The sequence below is a fragment of the Micropterus salmoides genome, unplaced genomic scaffold (genome assembly GCF_014851395.1).
Source record: "Micropterus salmoides isolate LMB-PRFRI ecotype aquatic unplaced genomic scaffold, ASM1485139v1 Ms_hic_scaffold_2, whole genome shotgun sequence".
Lineage (NCBI taxonomy): Eukaryota > Metazoa > Chordata > Actinopteri > Centrarchiformes > Centrarchidae > Micropterus > Micropterus salmoides.
In genome coordinates, this window is record NW_024041150.1 from 38,950,821 (window position 1) to 38,972,722 (window position 21,902).

Below are 21,902 nucleotides of genomic sequence, written 5' to 3' on the forward strand. Positions count from 1 at the left end.
TATGGGGGTTGGGACTTTCACTTGTGAGTGTTTATGAACAGCTGGACTTTGAGCCTGTTACCAGGCAACTGAAGATTTCTGCCTGCAAAACATCCAGTAAACTTTCAGCTGTCGCTCGAGGCCATGTCAACCATCACCCACTGAGTTGAGTATGTCAGCAATAACTGCAACAAAACATTTCGAGTAACTTTTGAACAGTCCTGCTCATTGACTTGAAGGTCAGGACTGTTGACTTGGCCTTTCCAAAACATTCACTTTATTCTTCTTTAAGGTAGGTGGGTAGATTTATTTTGTCACAATATAACAGGTTATATAGTAAAATCGAGTTTGTAATTCCCTTCTGCTATATAGCAGACAATATACATTGATATAGAAGTAATTATAAAAATGGTAAACAGAAATAAACTATAATCACTGGAGCAGTGCTGAGGATGAATTTGAGTTTAAGAGTCTGATATCTTTGTTTGTATTTGTTAGCATACAGTTGTACAATATCAGCCAGAACATTATAATATGGCCTCAGAGGCCTGACTGACGTCCCGAGAAGACATTCTCAGCGTTGACAGCATGTTTTAAAAAAAATGTAATTATGTTTTTGGACTTTCTTAACAGAACATCATAAAATGTTCTTAGCTTATGGATTCACAGTCAATGTTCTGCAGCCATAGATTGTCCATTCAATGCCGTATGTATGTGCTATATATGTTGAATAAATGTTTAAGACTTGTATGGATTCTCTTCCCTTGAGATCCTCAGGCAGAGGTCTGTTGTCTGTTCCAGAGTCTTGACTGAAAACTAAAGGGGACAGAGCGTTTGCTGTCAGGGCCCCGAGGCTCTGGAACAGCCTGCCCGAGGAAATCAGGTCGGCTGAGTCAGTGAACTCTTTTAAAACATACTTTTATAGGAGAGCCTTTCCCGATCTGATTTGACTTTATTTTATCCCTTTTATTTTATTGTATTTTACTAATTTTATATAAATTTTTCATGCTCTTATCTTGTTTTTTTTTGTATTATTCTTTACACTTGTTAAAGCACTTTGTAACTTGTTTTTGAAAAGTGCTCTACAAATAAGCATTATTATTATTATTATGACACAATGGGAGTGTTGTATTTTATACACACTGGAATGTGGAGAAGAAACATTTACACAGTATATAGCACACTGGTAAATCATTCTTTTGGCCAGATGGTGACATTAGGACATTTCTGATGTGAGTTTGCTGTCAGAGATGCTGAGAAGCTGACAGCAGGACCAGGTTAGAGCAGAAGGGCATGCAGGTTTAACTCTCGGTGAATGATGAAGATGATAACTAAGCTGCAAATAAAACATAAATATCACAAACCAAATGAAATGAGCAAAGATAAATACATCTGTATCCGTAATCTGGATTCAAAACAGTTAATAAAGACACAGTACAGGCCTTCAGTTAAATCCTGCCACCTGCTGGTAGAAAGGGGAAACAGCTTGGTTCATTACGGTGGAAACCACATTAAAGATCAATTTTATATGAAAAAATATAGCGCTGACAGTAACAACTCTGCCCACACAATCATTTCTTAGGTTAACCTATATTAGCCTACCAACTGTACTGCACCAAACAAATGCGCTTAAAAAAAACGTGACTCTTGCTTTTTCATGAATAAATGCACAATATTATAGTGCATGTAATCAACTGCTGTTACTAACGTATTTCTCCCGGTCCAGGTTTATTTATTTATTTATTTTCATCTAACGTCCTGGTATAACGTTGGTGCTACAGCTCTGACAGTTCTACAAGCTAGTCTTTTATTTTAATATGTTTACTATTACTTCTGGACAGCATGCACATAAGGTTTTAACTGAAGAAATGTATTTAACAAACCAAGGAATAAAATGATATAGTATGTGAAAACTATATTTTTAATACTGTTTAACAAATGTGTTCACATATTTTCACATATTCTAATACTGTTTAATGCAATGCAAAAATATTGAACCTCACTTCTGACGCCTCAGCCTCTCTCTCTTTCTCAGCATCCTCAGCTCCACCATCACTGCTGCTAGCATTTGGGGATTCTCCTATTTCTGGCAGCCATTCATCATCACCACCACTACTATTGACTATTACTGAAATACAGCCAGCGATGTATGTCCCATTTAGTGTACAGATGAGTAATCGTAGTTTAACAATTGTATTACTCCTTAGTTGTTAGTAGATCTTACCAAATTTTATCTACGTGCAGGGGTCTCCTATAATTGGAGGAGTGGCAAGATTTACCTGAGCTGCTCAGCGTTTCTGAACCCCGTAGGCCATCTTGGTTTTGACAAATTTAAGTTGCACTTACAACAGCTTACCAGAGGGTGGCAGTGTGTGACATGACACTAGTGTCCACTGTAGTGGCTGATGTGCAACTAGACTATCAGAACCTCTGCCCATTCAAATAAAATGCTTTTGAATAGATGTCCACTGTTGAACCACTATGCATGAAAGGGGTTTTGATTTTAATATGTATTGGTCAATAATTATCTACCTTTATACTATAAAGTTTCTTTGTATCTGTTTTTGTATCTCTGTGTCTGTAAAGCATTTTGAAAGACTGTAGTGTTTGGAAGGTGCTGCATAAATGACCTGATTATTGCAGATGTGTTTTAATTTAAACCTCATTCAGTTATTATGATTCAATTCAGCTAAAACAATCAACAACAAACAAACAAAACTTTCACTGGATGCGCTCTCCTCCACAGCTCCTCCTCCCACCGACTCCACTCTGGTCAGACTGCTCTGCCATCTAGTGGTCATCAGTCTACACTGCATCTATATTGGCCAGATGGTGTGAGCATCCTAATGTAAACTATCAGACTCTTAAACTAAATAAAATTGCTCCAAGATCCTGGTTTGTATTTTCAGTTTCAGATTCAACCTTGAATATGAATAATTAAAGGTGCATCAATCTTCAACTCTGAACTGTGGTTATTTTGAGGGTGGATAAAAACTGTGACAGAAACAATGATTAGAGGTGTGACGCCTTGTGTGGCCATGTTTTGGTGTAGCAAATCTCTCTCTCTTCCTTGTAGGTGAAGAGCAAAGGCTGATTGCAGTACCTCTGGGCACATGGCCCTGTAGAGTTTTTGTAACTCCTCGTTCTCATTCTTCAGCAAGCTGCTGCTGGGCTGAGGTGACAAACCTCCCTGTCAACTGATTCCTCTGTGTTTCTCTGCACAGGTTCAACCTTTGGTTTGGTTTTTGGATACGTTGCTTTAGTGGTGTTTTTCTTGTTTCTTGTATTACAACACCCTCACACACTCCCATCCATCATCCTGCCCTGGCTACTGAAACCACTGATCTTCATACCCCATACTTTAACACTTTTAATCTAGCACAATTCTTAACTTGGATAACTTTGGTTTAAATAAACAAATTTGTTAAGTCTCACCATGGTGTGTCTACCTAAGCCTCGCCATATCTACCTTTTGTTGTGGCCGCTTGAACAAGGTCATAACAAATGGGGGCTTGTCCGTCCTTTAGACAATAACAAATGGGGATTCGTCTAAAGGTCAGTGTACTGTACTGATTTTGATTTAGTGCAGCTGTGTGCTGGCTTTGTGCTTTGTCGCGGGGGATATAAGGTGGCATTAGTGATGTCAATGGCTGTAAGAGAGAGCAGCCAGTCAAGATAGTAGACTGATCTTGAAATATTAGAAAGTTTTGCCCAAAAATCTTCACATTTTGTGCCATCACCCAGAACATTTTGAATGTTAAACACTGCACTTCCTGATTTTTGGTTACATTTTTTATTACCAATGTCTTTATTTATATAAAGGGAAACACAAAATTCAGGCAGCATGTGACAAATCAGAATCTAAAAATATAATATATCATGCAGTAAGGCTCTCAGGCATTTTGTGTTTCTCATTTAATATCTTCCCTGCTGAGTCACCACACGTAGGTATTTTTGATTAAAATAACCTTTTTAAATGTGCATGTGGCACATTTTCTCGTCAATAATAAATCATTTTGAATGAGAATTGAATTACAAACTCCTGGAATTTAACTCCTGTGTTTCAGCAACTTTCAGTCTCTGCCACATATCTGTGTTCTGTGACATGCCAAGAATAATGCAATTTTTTCAAGGAAAAAACTCAATATATATGAGAATAAAGTCGGAATCTATTGAGAATAAAGTCTTAATCTTAATCTTTTAAGATGATCTACCTGCCCTATAGACCTACTCTGCTGTGCATTAGCCTGCGGTATTGCTCTGGTTATCCCCTTTAAACCACCTGAAAGACACAGAACTGCTTGGGACTGAACTGGATGAGACAAGCGTGCTGCGCTTCATCTGTGGTGGAAAACTAACTGCAAACACTTCTTATCAGGCATAATTCTCACCACAAATCCACACATTAACTTCAGCACCTCCAATGAAATGCAGCTCTGGTGCTTCAGTGGGATGCATCCTGGATCAGAGGGACAGTCCCAAACAGAGAAATGGTGTCTCTAAGCGAGGGGGATGCAGACCTTTTGGTTGGTTATTCTCTCGCTTATTTACAGCGGACTGTTAAAGAAATGTGATGCTACCAAGCCGACCAATCACAGTTCGCCACAACGTGTGGTTATGGTTGCTAATTAGTTTTAACATGTGAGGCCTTTCTGTGTCACCGATGATGATGATGATGTCAGTGTTGGTGTTGAAAAAGAGGCCAATGCCACCTTAATTATTTGCTTGTTCAAATAAAGCATTGAATTTGAAATTGAGAGTTCTTTTTATTTCAAGATTATATATTAAGCACACAAGTGCTTGTTTCACTTTGAACTAATATTTAAAAAATATACTGAGTAAAGCCCGTGACCCTGTATGCAGGATAAGCGGTTGACGATGGATGGATGGCAGTTTAAAAGTAAAATCAATGACTTCCAACATTCCTAGTTAGTGTAGAGATTCAATATTTAGAGTAATATTAAATTCTTAAATATTAAATATTAACTCCTTAGTGTCATTCAGTAATATTTTTAAAGAACTCATTCAAAACATTACAGTTTTCACAAAATATTAAAATAAACAAGTTTATTAAAAAAGCTACTGAGTAACTGTCACAGTGAGAATGATGGAGCCACAGAAGGCTTCATACAGCTATTTTCAGACATGTAGTAGTACACCTGTTAAAACTTTGCTGTGTGAAATCGGTGGAGTTACCATTTAAAACTGTTAAAACTGTTGGTTTTACATGCTTCCAGTTTATTGGCATGATCAACCTCACTGCCAGACAAGTCAAAGTAATAATCTGGAGAACTGACAGCAATCCAAGTAAACAAATCAGTGGGCACGGTATTATACTAATACAGGTTTTCAAATGAAGCTGCAAAAAATTCTCCACAACATGCATAATGTACACTCACACATCACAAACATGCCAGCAAGTTTGATACTGTCCAGTATTTCTGTATAGTGCACAGTGTAATTTAAATCCTGTGCATTATCTTAATGCATAAAACTTTTTTAATTCTTGTATATACCTGAAGACAGAGTTACGGAGGAGGGTAAAGGAAACTGCACTGTAAAAGCGTTGTGGGTTTACAAGTGAACTGAATGTGTTGTGAAGTCTTGCTTGCTGCTGTAACCGGGCCCCAAATGAAGCATCGCTGAGGGACCATGTGAAGGATGTCAGTGGTTTAATATGCGAATGGAAACTTATTTGTCTTTAAACTCAGGGTGTCTGCTTGAGGTCACAGCATCTAGTTGACCACAGTGAGTGTATTTAAGATCTGCAGCAGCTCCGTTCTTATTAACAGCGACGTGTGAACAAACAGAACAGATAGAACAATGTGGTTTAACTGTCACACTCTAATAAACCGCCTCGTCTTAAAAAAAATACACGCTGATGCTTTAACCAAGCTAAAGACCTCAGAGGAGGAGGAGGAAGATGAACCACACGACTCTTTCCAGATACTATAAACAGCTTGACTGCTTTAAATTGTTCAATAGTCAGTACATATACCTGTTTGTCAGTTTTTTGTTTGTTTTTTTCAGTTAAAATGCCAGCAATTTAAAGTAGAAACATTGCCAAAACATTTTTACATTTGGCTCACTGGAGAACCAGCTGTTTATCTTGATCATTTTAACTTATAATATTCACATATTACTAGTGGATGGAAAAAAATAAAACAAATTGAGCTACATTTAGATGGGACCTTGGCTAATTATTGCAAATGTTGACAGCCTCCCTAAAACTGCTTTTGATTATATTGTGTAACAAACTCTTCTGTTTGTCATCCTGAATATATAGTCAGAATGATGCTGTTAAATGTACCAGATCTGAAAACAGCGTACTTAATTCTTCTGTTTTTGTTCTGAAGGCAATGAAAGTACAAACATTTTGCATTCAGCCAGTGGTCTGGTGGTTCAGTGTCTGACGCTGATCGAATAATGAATGAACCACCAACTCATAACAAGGATTATACAACATTAGCAGAGCTGTATTTAAAATATATATTTCTGATGTAGAGTGCAAGTACAGAGAGGTACACAAATATCATTTTGACTGAGCTTTCAGTCACTTGCTGAATTGTTCCTAAAATAAAAATCCACTCTGAACAGTATACTGTCACACAGCATTGTGAGTGTCACTAGTGAGAAATGTACGTGCATAAAAGAAATCACTAAGAGGAACAACAGCGAAGTGCCAAGTAATGCACTATGCTGAAGAACATCAGAAGACCCACCAATGTATTACAAACAGTGCTAATTACTTTCTGTCTGTGAATGCAGTGCTTGTTTGTCAAATTGTCAAATTTACATCATTGTAGTACTGATGGAGAGACAACCAAATGTGCATTGTCAAATGTAAAAAAAGAACACATTTGTACTTATATACAAATATATATATAAAATATATATATATATATATATATATATATATATATGTGTGTGTCATAAGAAAAAAAAAAGATAAATTTAAAAGGGTACAGTTACTATAACATTACTGAGTGTGACTGTACAGTATGACTTCCCTCCTTGTAAAACTTTGAAAAGATCATATCCTCAGTCAGGTGTCACCGGCCTGTAAAACACACAACATGAAATACTAATGTAAATTGTATGAACTTTTATTTGGCCTTATTTTTGTTGAGGTTTGTCAAAAAGAGAACAACACTATATGACCATAATAGAGCATCTTTTAGACTGTACTCAACATGCTAATATGATCACAGTGACAACATTAACACGTTGATGCTAAACAGGTATAGTGTTTACCATGTTCACCATCTTAGCTTAGCGTGTTAGCAGGCTAATATTTTAGCACAAACCACACAGTACAGCTGAGGCTCAATGTTAATAGGTGTTTGGTCATAAACCAAAGTATTGGAGAACATTTTAATTGTTAATCAGCATGATTTTAATCATTAAAAAACATGGATATGTGTACCAAATTTCCTTGCAATCTATTAAATAATTGTTGAGATATTTCACTGATGGGTAGTAGGAGAGTTGCCAGGGCTCTTGTGTGTGTCTGCCAGCGCGGAATATTTACACTCACTGTGCAACAAACTGGTGATTCAGCAGCACTGTTCTTCTGATCAGGAATATTTATTTATAATGCCAAACTGCAGGAGGCTCAGCACATGCTTGCCGATCAGATACTGTGTGTGGAGCAGACAAACCTGGACTCCCTTGTTAATGTCCTTGTCCACTTTAATGAGGGGAATCAAAGTCAAGAACTTTCCAAATACAGTTTACAAAATGTCCGACCATTCTGGATCACTGTTGCACTACAGTAAGCAGTGCTTATCACGCCAGCCTGGTATCATCAAAAGGCGCCAATTTCTGAGTCGTTTGGCGTAGTAGTCCAACGCATTTTTTGGTCATTTCACACCTACTGTCACAGGTAGAAATCAGTGTGTGTGGGACATAAATGGCCATGAAAGTCCGGTGGTGGAGGTGTGGTTGGGTGGATAGTAAGTAGGTCACTGACCCAGGAAACCGGCGTTTGGTTCCCGGGTGAAACAAAAATTACATAGCATTCATTTTTGTTTTTTATTTAGGTTAGGTAGGTTACCATGCTACATCATTGCTAGCATTAGCTACGTTACGTTAGCTACATTAAAGTTTAAGTAGTGAGCCAGCTAACACACCCCTTGCTTTCAGAACCAACAGATCCACAGAGGATGCCATGTCCACTGTCCTCCACACAGAAAAACCAACACCAACATCAGAATGCTGTTTGTGGATTTAAGCTCAGCATTCAACACAATCTCCCCATGAAACGGATCAGCAAACTCAGCACTCTGGGTTTGAATACAACAATTGGATATTGGACTTCCTCACAAACAGACCCCAGACAGTTTGGATTGGCGAACACATCTCCTCCACTCGTGCTCAACACCGGAGCCCCCCAGGGCTGTGTGCTCAGCCCACTCCTGTACACGCTGTACACCCACGACTGCATCCGCCGACATGGAGAGAACTTTGTTGTGAAGTCATTTCAATAATATAATAATATAAGATAATTTTGCAGAGTGGTGCCAAGAGAACGACCTACTGCTCAACATCAGCAAAACCAAGTAGCTGATCGTTGATTTAAGGAAGAAGGATATAAAGACACACACTCCTGTCTGCATCAGTGTAGCTGAGGTGGAGCAGGTGAACACATCTCCATACTGGTGAATCAAGCTGGGAAACAGCTTCATTTCTTAAGGAAGCTTGAGACCGGAGGGATCTGCAGCGGCTGATTAAAACTGCTTAGGAGATCATTAGTACCCATCTCCTGAGCATCAGTAATATCGGTGAGGTGCCTACGCAGAGCACAAAGGATATTAAAGGACAGTTCCCACCCAGCCACAGCCTGTTCACCCTGCTGCCTTCTGGGAAGAGATATAGGAGTTTCTGCTGCCACACCACCAGACAGCAGAGCAGCTATTTCCCAAGCTACCAAACCTTTAAACTCAAATTCATCCTCAGCACTGCTCCACAGAATATAATTTATTTCTTTATACCATTTTTATACCTGTTTTCATGTATTGTACATTGTCTGCTACGTAGCAGACAATGTAACCTGTTGTAATATGACAAATAAATCTGTCTTGTATCTTTTTATGGACGCTTCATATCTCAACTTTGACAGGGATAAGTGTGCTATGCTAACCTTGTGGTTGTAACTAGACAAACTGTAATATTAGCTTACCCATGGTTGACTACAGAATAGACACACTCTTGCAGTAAACGTGGATTGGTTCCTGATCTGGACACTTCTGGCTCTGTTAGGGAAACAAATACATGTAGGCTATCTCTCTGATCCAAGAAATTAATTTAGAAATGTCTTTATGCCTCAACATTTTATACAGCATTTTTGTAATCTGACGCTGTTTGTTTAGGTTGTGAAGCACTCAGTATCTTTGTTTTTTTAAGGTGATACTGAAAGAAAAACGAGCGAAAACATGAGAGAAAAATTGCTGCAGAAGTTACATATCATACAGCTCTAGATGATTTTAAACAGTTAGGTGTGTTCATGTGAATAAGTATTTTAATAGTCACTCACAATCTCGGGTAATGTAGATGGTTAAATTAAAGCTCTGTGGTTTTCTCGTGTCGTTTACAACTGAAGGCTTCAAATTATCCACTGCAAAAGTATAACAGTCTTCTGCAAGCAGATGTCTAAAACATTTTAATGTGTCAGTTGATCTAGTGACTTAAATTATGTAACCCCAATGTGAGATATATTTACAATATTTTGTGTTGCTATGAGAAAATGGTGACAGGTGATGTTCAAAACTTACTTAATTTGTAATTACTTATTTCATTTTTACCTAAAGATGATGTTGAATATTCTGTGCAAATGTAGAGTTTTATATTACTTAAAAGATGTTAAACCACAGACTTGCTGTATTATTATTCTACAAGGAAGTAAAAGCGAGGTAACACTGTAAGTAAAATTAACCTAATATACACTACCTTTCTTCTTCCTTTGTTTTTTAACAACGGCATATGTTACATTTTCTGGATCAACAGGATTGTCCTCAGCTGACACTGAAACAACAACACCAATATGCTGTTATAATTTTTCAATGTCTCACTGTTTGATCATAATTATAAGGGATTACATGTATTGTACATGTGCAGCTATAAAATTATAGATCACTTAAAAATTACTTAAAATTTCTAATAATTACAACAAAAGATGTGAAAGCAATGCAAAATCACATACCTTTCTCCTTCTTTTGTTTTTTGATAACAGCATATGTTGAATGATGTGGATCAGCAAGACTGTCCTCTCCTGATACTGGAATTAAAAAAGGTAAAAAAAGACATTCTCTGTCATGCTTTACTGTAGCAGATAAAAACTATAAATCCTCCCAGCTGGATGATCTACACACCTAAATAGCAAAGACATAGCCTACATACAGAGGTATACAGCTTCGGGGATTTATCCCGTACTTGTCAAGTTATTTAACTGTGGGCCAAACTGTTGGACTGGCTAAGTGATCGCTATAAACTGTCAGAAAACAAGCACAAACATAGCTCTGGCCTTTCCAGGGTGAAAAATTCTATAGCTTGACAAAACACTGGCGTTCAAGTTACATATTATCTGATGGACAGGTAAGTAACGAAGGGGCATTTTGGTTGGGGTTGTTAAGTGCTCCTTTAAGATGCTAGCTATCAAAGTTGTGGCCATAGAAACTTACACTCACCTAAAGGACTATTAGGAACACCACACTAATACTGTGTTTGACCCCCTTTCACCTTCAGAACTGCCTTAATTCTACGTGGCATTGATTCAACAAGGTGCTGAAAGCATTCTTTAGAAATGTTGGCCCATATTGATAGGATAGCATCTTGCAGTTGATGGAGATTTGTGGGATGCACATCCAGGGCACGAAGCTCCCGTTCCACCACATCCCAGAGATGCTCTATTGGGTTGAGATCTGGTGACTGTGGGGGCCATTTTAGTACAGTGAACTCATTGTCATGTTCAAGAAACCAATTTGAAATGATTCGAGCTTTGTGACATGGTGCATTATCCTGCTGGAAGTAGCCATCAGAGGATGGGTACATGGTGGCCATAAAGGGATGGACATGGTCAGAAACAATGCTCAGGTAGGCCGTGGCATTTAAACGATGCCCAATTGGCACTAAGGGGCCTAAAGTGTGCCAAGAAAACATCCCCCACACCATTACACCACCACCACCAGCCTGCACAGTGGTAACAAGGCATGATGGATCCATGTTCTCATTCTGTTTACGCCAAATTCTGACTCTACCATCTGAATGTCTCAACAGAAATCGAGACTCATCAGACCAGGCAACATTTTTCCAGTCTTCAACTGTCCAATTTTGGTGAGCTCTTGCAAATTGTAGCCTCTTTTCCTATTTGTAGTGGAGATGAGTGGTACCCGGTGGGGTCTTCTGCTGTTGTAGCCCATCCACCTCAAGGTTGTGCGTGTTGTGGCTTCACAAATGCTTTGCCGCATACCTCGGTTGTAACGAGTGGTTACAGTCAAAGTTGCTCTTCTATCAGCTTGAATCAGTCGGCCCGTTCTCCTCTGACCTCTAGCATCAACAAGGCATTTTCACCCACAGGACTGCCACATACTGGATGTTTTTCCCTTTTCACACCATTCTTTGTAAACCCTAGAAATGGTTGTGTGTGAAAATCCCAGTAACTGAGCAGATTGTGAAATACTCAAATTCATTTTGAAGGAATCATAATGCTATGGTTTCTGTTAACATAAGGAAACATTCTGAAACCAAGTAAATGTTCACTGACAACATGTATTTTAATTTGTTTTCACCAAAATATCTGCTCTCTGATTACAACTTCCACATGACTCCAGTGCAGTACGTAAATGTAGCACTTCATTAACTCTAAAAAATATAACCTGTGAAAATAATTGTGATTACATTTGCCACTACAACGTGAAAAAACAAATTAGTGCAATGTAAACTTAACTGAGAAAAATGTACCTCTGTGTTTCCTGCAAAGAAGCAGCCCAGTCACCAACAGCAGCAGAGCCACAAATAAAACACCAACAACAATCCACAGCGGGGAGAGGAGATCAGTGGAGCCACTGTGAACACGATGATTATCCTCATAGGGTGCTTTACTTTGTTTTAAAACAGCCAGCCAGCTCTCTGCTGATTCTCCGGCCCCAGAGATGCTGCACTTGTAGAGTCCTTCATCAGACTTTGAAAAGTTTCGGATGGTCATTTTGTTTTCATACCACGTCCCGAGTTGTGAACCATCTTTGTAGAAATCAACAATGTGTTTTGAATCTGTTTTCTTGTTTCTACATTGAAGAACCACATCATGTCCCTCCACCACAGGTCGGACAGGAACTTCTAGGATCACAGAACCACCTGAACAAAGTGATGAATAAATATTTAATGTTAAACATCATATATATTTATTAGAAAACATCAGTCAAGTTCGTAGAAAATGAACATATGAAATTTGGACACCATAATGAGTATCCTGTTGTGTACTATGTATTTATATTTATTGCCATATGAGGGGGCAGATTTAAGGCATCTTCCTAGACACAGTATTCTGTCACTCAAAAGTGCCTTTTGTCTTGAACTCATTGTAAAATTAAATGGTTTGAGTTGTGTGCAGCATTTTCCAACTCTCAGGGTATTTTCTCTAAATACCAGCCTTTTTAGATAAAGTTAGTGGAGAAAGTTCTACCTATACTGCCTCTATTAAGCCAGACAGGCAGCCTTATTTTAGCCCTGAATTGGTCGCCCTTGACAAATTTTAGAACCCAACCTAATCTCTGCCAATCAAAGAATTGTAGAGTTGTCCTTTGATGTGCAGTTTGTGGTGATGACGCCGGATTATTTGCCTGATCAATGATCTGGTTCTTGGACAATTTCTGGCATGTCAGAAATTTTGGTTGGATTTCCCACATGGCTGCCTTAAACCAGCCAAGTGTGACAGACATCACACTTTTTAAACTATGCTTTATCAAAAAGACAGAAATATACAATTCTTTGTCTGTCGAAAAAGGTTAGCAACAAATATGTAAAAACTAAATTCTTCAAATAATTCCTTAAGATTAATAGGATCTTCCTAAATATGTTTTTTGACTTACATAAGGCAAGTTTTATTGTTGAAGTGTGGACCATTTCCAAAACACTGAGTTAAGGCTTATTATGGCTTACTGCCTCAAATAAATAGAAAACTCTACTAGATATACGATTTGCTTAACATACCAGTGACAGTGATGTTGACTGCACCACTTGTTTCTTCCTTTGCATTTTCACACCAGTATTCTCCACTGTGTCTTTGGAAGGCAGGATAAATGGTGCGGGATGGTGCAGATGAGTTCCAGTTAGAATAATTTGTGGTAATTGATTTGAGGAGCTTCCTCATGACTCTCCATTCAGTCAAGCCACCGAGCTCTTCACACTTTACAGTGAAAGTCTCATATTCAAAAAACTGCTGTCTGTCTGGAGAAACACGAGGAAAAGCTCCATCTGAGACACAGAAAATTAATCAATTAAACACCACTTACAAAAACAAGATCCTTAATTAGTAATAGTATAACATTAAAACAAATCAATCATAAGGACATTTTAGCAGTTTGTGAAACTGCAAAGTCACATGGTTAGGGAGCTCAGTGTGTTTTCATAGAACCATGTTCCATTTTGTTACACTCACACATGAGTACAGACTTCAACTTAATCTATTCTTGGTCCCTACGTACTTTAGATGGTAGTCTCTTGTTGTTGCTGAGGTTTAAACAAAAGGCACATATCAGCAAGATTAAGATAATTAAACAAATTAAGTTAACTCCAGCTTACCAGCTTTCTGAGCAAAGTAACTGCAGTCAACTTGTGCAACAAACAGCACCAACACATCCATCACTGGAGAGACGAAGAGAGATGTTTATCAAATTATCTGCTCACTATAAAAGTCAGGCTAGTAACAACGTTACAAAAAGTCTCAGTACTCACGTAGTCTCATGCAGAGAGCTGTAAGGTCCATGGTGTCTTACTGCTGACTGTCACAGCTTCAGACTGAACTACAGCTTAGACATAATGTAGGTCCTCCTCTTCCTGTTATTATTTCTGGTGACAATGCAGCAGCAGGTTTCAACTGTTGATCTAGAAATATCTACATGAGGCAGAGCAGCTGTAGTGGAGATAAAACAAAACAAAAACAGTTTGGATTTTGAAAGACAGCTACGTTGAGGATCTAGACTATCACCAACGCAAGCTCCCTCCCAACTCATCACATATGGACAATTTATCAAGACCTCTTGGCATTGCTTGTTAATGGTACCTATTTTGCATTGTTTTTGTATGTGTAGGGCTCTGTGGTCAAGTTAGCAACAAGAGAAATATGCCTTCTCCAGTTAGACTTTCAAAATAAAACTAGTGGTTCACGTAAAACCACAAATTGTCAGGATAAATTGGCATTTACCAGTAATTTGTCTGTGACAGTGTAAGTCCTCCAAGCAAAATTAACAAAGACACTCTGTAAATGTCTTCCGAAAAGACCCTTATGTTTTCAGATCTGATGCCCATAGCAGCAGGAAGATAGTGTCTGTCTTTGCTATCAAAACACTATGGCATGCTTTGATTAGGTATAAGCACAAAAACTTGTATAGGGTTTGGGAAAGGTCAGAAAACAGCTACGTAGTTAAGGTTGGTCAACCTTCCTCATCATGTTAAATTTAGAGAACAATTGTGGTCACAGTTCATTACTGTTTGTTGGATGAGAATGAGGAACAAAAAGTGTCCTTCTGTGTCAGTCTTCAGTTCAATTCAAGTTTATTTATATAGTGCCAATTCACAACAAAAGTTATCTCATTGCACTTTTCATATAAAACAGGTCTAGACCCTGGGTGGGCGAACGTCTGGGAGGGACGGGGGGAGAGAGAGAGAGAGAGAGAGATAATTATTAGATTAACTATATATATTGAATTGTTTTTTTAAAACACACACACACAGACACCTGTTTACTGTTTTATTACTTTTATTTCATTTAACTGTATGAATTGAATTCTTCCTTTGTATTTTCCTTGAAGCTTTGACAATACTGTTCTGTGAACATCCATGCCAATAAAGCATTTTAAAAAGGCATTTGATTCAATTTGGTACGATGGACTAATAAAGAATCTTTCAAAAATACTTATCTTGAACAAACACAAACTAGATTGTTATCTGGCCCTAAACAGAGATTATGAAATGGCTGGATATCTCTCTACTGTCATAGATCAAGCAGAGGCAGCTTCTTACCGACTCAGTGACCACACCCTTGCAATTGAAAAAGGCAGACATTAAGAGTCCTGGTTACCAAGAGAATATAGAGTCTGAGCAGTGACAGGTGAGGTTGAGACAGATACACATTTTCTTCTAAAATGTGATAAATATAGAAGTATAAAAGAGCAATATTTTTTGAGAAATTCCATCTATTAATAATGGATTAACTGTATTTTTTTCCACTGAAAAAAAAATATAAATGGATAAATAATAGCTATACTGACTATGACTTTACAATCAAAGGTCCATGAGTAAAATGTCTTAGGCTATCTGTTTGATCCATCTTTTCATCTTAAGTTATTGCTACCTGCATTTATTCCTGTCCGGTTACAGCTAAATAACTCTAGCCGACTTATTTAACATCTAATGTAATGGGCTTCCAGCACTTATCATTCATCAGAGAAATTCCAGTCAGCTAAATAATGAATGAGCTAAGCTAAATAAAATGTAATATTGTTTACTCATTGATCCTTCCTCCACTCCGTTACGTTTCGTAATGCTACCTTTGTTGGACTTTGCTACAAATCTATGTAAGTCTATTTAAGTCTCATTTAATATATCACAGGAACTGCAGGGTGAACACACCTTATCTGATTACAGTTGACCAAAGTGAAAGCACAGATCATTTATTGCAGGATTTTTGACCTGAGGCTCACTGTACTCTAAGGTGAGCTTAATCTTTGACGCACATGAGAGGTAAGCTTTTAGAAAATTTTAAAAGAAAGTTTTAAGTTTTAACTACAAATGAATCATCGTTGCCTATTAGTGAAATAAAATCAGGTCTGCCGTAACAGGTGGATTTATTCTCTCTTACGGGTTACCTTTGAATAGTTTTGAGTTAGTTGCATGAACAAATACAAAATGCATTAAAAGCAAAATATTATAAATATTCTACTTTACTTTAAAGATTCTACTATCATAATTGACTGTTTAACAAACATTAGTTTATATAAATATCACCCAGAATGCTTTTCTTCTCCAAATGCTCTCTTCTTTAAACATCAACATGTTGCTGCTGGTTTATAGAATATCACTTTTCAGAGCTCCAGTATGTCTCTACAGACGGATGATCTGATGAAAAGTGAGTACTTTAGACAAGCGTTTTGCTGGGGAGGGGGGGGGGTTCAGTCGAAGTGTTGTTGTAAAACACACACTTGTAGACTAACACACACATCTGTAAAACACTGGTGTGTGATACAAGTTTGCTTTCTGATTTTGTACAGCGGCATTACGTTTCCTTTTCTGTGATTTACTTTGTTTTGATCATTTCAATAACCTTGTGTGTTAAATCATGAATTGAGATAAATTGAATCTAAGATTCCTTATTCATCAAAGACAATATCGACTGTCTAAATTTAAAAACGCTGTTTTGTGTTTTGCCCATCAGTTCATGGTCAGGGCGTCGTCTGAAAAAAATCAACATAAATACAGGTTAATGACAACAGCCATGCTTAAAATGACATTTATGCTCTTACTCACTCGTAGGTAATGCCTCATCAGCGTGTGATGCCTCATCAGCGGGTGATAATACAGCTAAATTGGGCCAATCCTGTTTTTTTTCTCACTCCTATCTTCCCATGGCCTTGGTTTGTGGCTTTGTTGGCCTGGCTATTGGGGGTTTGATAGCCATCGCTGTTGTGTGTAAATGGAAACGTAAGTCACAGCTCATTGACGGTTACACTAATTCACAGCACCAACCCAGTGTTTCTTCTTATGTATTAATTATTATCATTATTTTAAATAGTATGTTAAGTTCAATGTACATTTTACTTTCATTCAATTCAGTTCATTTCAAATGTCTCATTTTGGTACAAAATGCTATCTGGGAAGGGAATGTTACTCCAACTTATTGAAATGTTGTTTTCTGTTTGGTAACACTGGATTGTTGTTTCTTTATTGTATGTTTTAATGTCACATATTTTCTTTACAAAAGGTGACAAAGCTTCACTTCAAAATGAATTACAAAAAAAGAAGAAAGAACTACATGACATGTCAGAGGTGTTTACCACACAGAAGACTGAACTGGAGCAACAGAGAGATCGACTCAGAGGAGAACTGGAGGAAATTGAGGCAGAGAAAGAGGAGAACAAGAAGAAGCTTCAGTCAGTGGAGACTAAAATAACAGAGAAAGAAATGACATTTGAGAAACCAGAGGAATTATTAAAAGAAAAGGAAAACCTATTACAGGCTCAGTGGAAATTGGACAAGAAAAAGAAAAACTGTGAGAAACCAAAAATGTACATAGAGAAATTGCTGGAGCCATTAGAGCTTCACTTTAGTAGAATTAACAGGAGGGATGTTCAAATATGGTTAGATTAGCCGAACAGACACAAAGGTAAAAACAATCAGAGCAAAATTGGCTTAAGTCCAACAGGTGAGGCTGAACAGATAAAGTTCACAAACATTTCATTGCTCACATGTAAAACTACAGAAAAATGAATTCATGCTTGCTGGGACAATTTGAATGAGAATCACTTTCACTTCATGTGCAGCTGAATGGTCTACATTTATGATGGATCTAATGAGATCAATTAATCAGTTCAGTTCAGCCAATGTGTTAAAAATATGTATTGTAATTTGTTTGTTTGGCATCTGTATTTCATAATATCACTGTCTGTTTTTTGTTCAAGATCAGTTCTTTATTGTTGACATTTTAAAGATCTAAATAAAATCGAATCAAACAAGGTTCTCAGGAAGTTTTACTTTTTCCACTAATCACTGTTGGATTCTCAACAAGATGAATCCCAGCAGGCCACAACTTGGACTTTTAAAGCAATGCTATCTCAAGATAATCAGGAGAGACTGGTTTTAAGATGGGTTTTTTTACAGATAGCTTTGGATTCAGATGCAGATCTCTGCTCTGAAAACCTAAGAGCTGACTGCAATGGTGAATGTAAAGATACTTTATTTCAACATTTACTATACATGTAGCAAAATTCCTTCTCTGCATTTAATAATATATAATTATACTGACCAGAGAACCATCAGATAGTGACACCCCTTAGGTACAAAGTGGCCTAATCAACTCCTTTTATGTCGAGAGTAAAACGTTCAACTCAGCCCTGAAAGTGACAGGGAGCCCGTGGAGAAAAGCTAAATCTTGAGTAATGTGTGATCTATGTTTGTTTTTGTTAAAGGGAGAAAATTTTCATGGTGTTTTACTGCCAGGTGGTAAAATCAGCAAAGTAAACACGCCTTACCTGATTATACAGGTTCAAAGTACAAGTAAGTTTATTGAGGAGTTTGACCGTGACTGTAACATACAGCATGTTACTCTGAGGCTACTTTAATGCACAAAGCAGGTAGGGTTCTCTTTTGAAATTTCAATTCTTTTAAATTACTCCTCAAGCTGTAAGCATTGATTCAAAATATAGTGTTATCAAGATATTATCAAATATCATGTAAACCAGGCTCGAGCTCCACCAATCTAAATATTAGTATTTCCAAAAACTCCAGTTTGTCTCCACAATGATTTTGTTTTTTAAATGTAAAATATTCATTGTTTTTGTTGTTCTTCTTGTTGTTAATTTAAAGTCGGATTTTAAAGAGCATGCCAGCTGTCTGCAGCAGCAAATGGTTTCACTTTTGTGATTACGTATCCAAACATTACACTCTACCCATGCCTGGATGTTTAGCATATGTGTTATGCTGTAGGAGCTACATACAGTTGTTTTGTGTTTTATTTTTCCAGCTGATTCGCGCTCATCCAGTTCTGCCCACAGTATTGTATCATCGTCATCATGCGTTATACCTTCCTGTCTGTTCTTGCAACTGTCTTTGTGGCTTTGTCCACATGGAAATGTAAGTCACGGTTGATGGTTAAGGTGATATGAATACTTATGATCACAAAAGAAGAAGTGTGCTTGTATTCTAATGTGTTTGTATTGTAATGTTTCTTTTTAGAATGAAAGGCTTTGGTGAATTGTCTTATTTGCTGTTATTTTCTATTTTTGGCTAACAATTCACTGTGTTTAGTTTTACTGTTACAATGCTGATGTGATTTTGTGTCCTGTTTGATTTTTGATCATTTCCAAACAGATGAGAAAACAGAGAATGACACGATAAATCCACAGTTTCAACGACAGTCACAGGAGAACAACAAAGAATGGGAAAAAGTTCCTACTACATTGGTTGAACAGAAGAAGGAGCAAGAGAAATTGACAGTGAGACTCACACCGTTACTTATTAAAAAAGTAAGACAGAGAATGTGTTGCAGGCCACAGAAGCAGAGAAAGACTATATATAACTTTTCCCTTAACAGTTTTCTTCATTGACAATGAAAAATAGTTGCATATGAACATAATTGTCACTGAATAAAAAGTGTGAACTAGCGAATGTATGACACTATGCATGTACTGGAAGTCAGGCATGCGCACCCATAAAAAAGTTATTTTCTATCCTATTTGTGTTGTGTATTGTGATTATATTGTAACATTATTCAACGTTATTATTTTATTCATCAAAAAACTATTTTACAATATATTTATTTTGATTAGTCCAACTGTTTCTTATGTCAATACCTTTTCTTCCACATATCACTTTCTTTCTGGGATTTACAGCTGTTTTATTTTATTTTTCAGAATTCCACAAAGAGGAACCTGAATGACCGACTGTTCTTTAAACCTGCATTCACCGCCTTCAGCCTTGACACGGTTTTCTTCATTCTTGTTATTCACACTTTTGGAGGTAACTTACACGCATTTTGAACATTTTGGTTTAACTGTCTAGTGGTGGTATTATATATAGATATACTGTATATTGATAAATAGATATATGTCATAGTTTTTTGTTGTTAAAAGTTCTTTCAGTGGATGATTTGTTGTTCTGCTATCATTACAGCTGATTTGGTTGCATCCATTTCCACAGTCTTTGGCCACATGAGCTCGTCTATTGGCCTGGTTGACTTGGCTCTTACCTTTACTGTAGCTGTTTATGCCAATTACAAATGGAAACGTAAGTCACCCTTATTATATCACGATTTTCAGCATGATTTATTTACAGTAATATAATATTAATGCAGGAATAATTTATAATGTGAAAATACCTTTCACAACATTATTTTTAAGTGATCATTCATGCAGCTGAATCTTGCATTAAAGTTTTGTTGTGTGCATTTAATTCTAATGCCATCTCTCGGTTTATCCCAAAAAAATTTGTCTCATTTGTTGCATATCTAATGTTACAAGCTAAATGCTATCAGAGAAACAAATGTGAAATTAATTATATTTTGTTTAAAGTTTACTAAAATGCCTCTTTTATTGAATTTCCACATTGCTTTTCCACAAAAGGTGAGAAATTAGAGATGGTGAATGAAAATACAGAGCTTCAAAAGGGGTCACTGAACAAAGAGAAAGAGCGGGAGGATGTGGTTACTACACTCATGGAGTTGAAGACTGAACTGGAGAACCAGAGGGGTCGACTCAAAGAGCTGCTGGAGAAGGTGGAGAGGGAGAGGGAAGTAAACAAGCAGAAGCTCCAGGCAGTGGAGACAGAAATAACTGAAAGAGAGATGACCTTTGACAAACCTGAGGAATTATTACGAGAAAAGGAAGACTTATTGCGAGTCCAGTGGAAACTGGACCAGACAAAGAAAGATAATGAGAGACAGCTACTGAACACTGAGAGGCTGCTGGAGCCAATAGAGATTCAGTTCACTAGAATACACAGAATGAAGGAGGTAGACATGCAACTTTGACTTTAGGTAGAGAGAAAAATGTGTTACGTGAATGCACCAACTGTCTCGAGAATAAAGTTAGATTATTACTAGTACACAAATGTAAAGCTACAGATGAATTGGTTCATGCTCTACGAGAGTGTTTAGATCTGCTGTAACATAGAAAATTTATTTTATTATCTTAATTATTTTAACATGCTACAGGGTCCTTAAAGGTGTGCATACTTTTTTCATCAGTCGTATTAATATAAAAGATTTAAATAAATTAGCTCAGGTTTTGTCCTCAAGAACATCAGGGAAGAGATGGAATTATTACAAAAAGGTGCAGCTTAAAGTTTTTCTTGACTGAGTGACTGAACTTATTACTTGTTTGAGTATGAAAATCTGTTGTGGTTCTTTTTTTTTTTACTTTGTTAAGCATCATCTAATATGTAAACCTTTACAAAACGTTGAGCATCTTGTGAAATGTTCTGAAGGGGACTTTGTTGAAACATTTTTTATTAAAAAAACAATAATATTGTCTGCTCTGTGTTCAGTTTATTTAGTGCCGCTGATACTCTATATTTGGTTTCCTCCTCTTGAACAATGAACAATGATCAGACTGGTTAAAGACTGAAGTTTGAAAGGGCGCTGAACGATTTTTTAAACACAGGCTTATCCTGCATCATTTTAATGAAAAATCCAATCAGTGCGGACATTTGTTGAGACAGATGTTCAACTCCATTTATTGTGTGGACGTTGGCCTGAGATCAGATATTAACCACTCAGTGCATATTTACTCTAATATAATAAAACAGCCGGTCGTCAGCAAACCCTGACTTCAAAGCTGATGTTCTTTGGATTTTATGTTATTTAGTTTTCTATGTGATTGTAAGGCCTAACTTTAATGATTACCCACAACTGCAGTGTTCAATTATATAGAGGATTTTTAGTTGGAGTGTCAAAGTATAAACACATTCTCAATATGTGTGATATATATATTTTTAAA

General features: G+C 37.1%; 1 protein-coding gene and 1 long non-coding RNA gene across 3 annotated transcripts; both read left to right on the top strand.

Annotated features, from left to right (window-relative positions):
* Window positions 1-132: 132 nt before the first annotated feature.
* On the top strand, window positions 133-2,938 carry LOC119912520. 2 transcript variants are annotated; one of them, XR_005446174.1, is made up of 3 exons: window positions 138-271; window positions 781-862; window positions 2,015-2,938. It is a non-coding gene; the product is annotated as an uncharacterized LOC119912520 (long non-coding RNA). The 2 variants fall into 2 exon arrangements; XR_005446175.1 differs by lacking the exon at window positions 781-862 and having other exon boundaries at window positions 133-271.
* Window positions 2,939-16,731: 13,793 nt separating this feature from the next.
* Window positions 16,732-17,875, top strand: LOC119912521 (ribonuclease Y-like). The gene is made up of 2 exons (XM_038731748.1): window positions 16,732-16,893; window positions 17,174-17,875. Exons 1-2 carry the CDS (start codon window positions 16,818-16,820, stop codon window positions 17,557-17,559), a joined length of 462 nt encoding a protein of 153 aa, XP_038587676.1. The 5' UTR covers window positions 16,732-16,817; the 3' UTR covers window positions 17,560-17,875.
* The last annotated feature ends 4,027 nt before the right edge of the window (window positions 17,876-21,902 follow it).

What these genes read in the sequence shown, in the direction of transcription:
- LOC119912521 (XM_038731748.1), top strand. Translation starts at nt 16,818, where the DNA reads ATGGCCTTGGTTTGTGGCTTTGTTGGCCTGGCTATTGGGGGTTTGATA. An exon ending in TGTTGTGTGTAAATGGAAAC is followed by an intron (nt 16,894 to 17,173) that starts GTAAGTCACAGC and finishes TCTTTACAAAAG; the next exon opens with GTGACAAAGCTTCACTTCAA.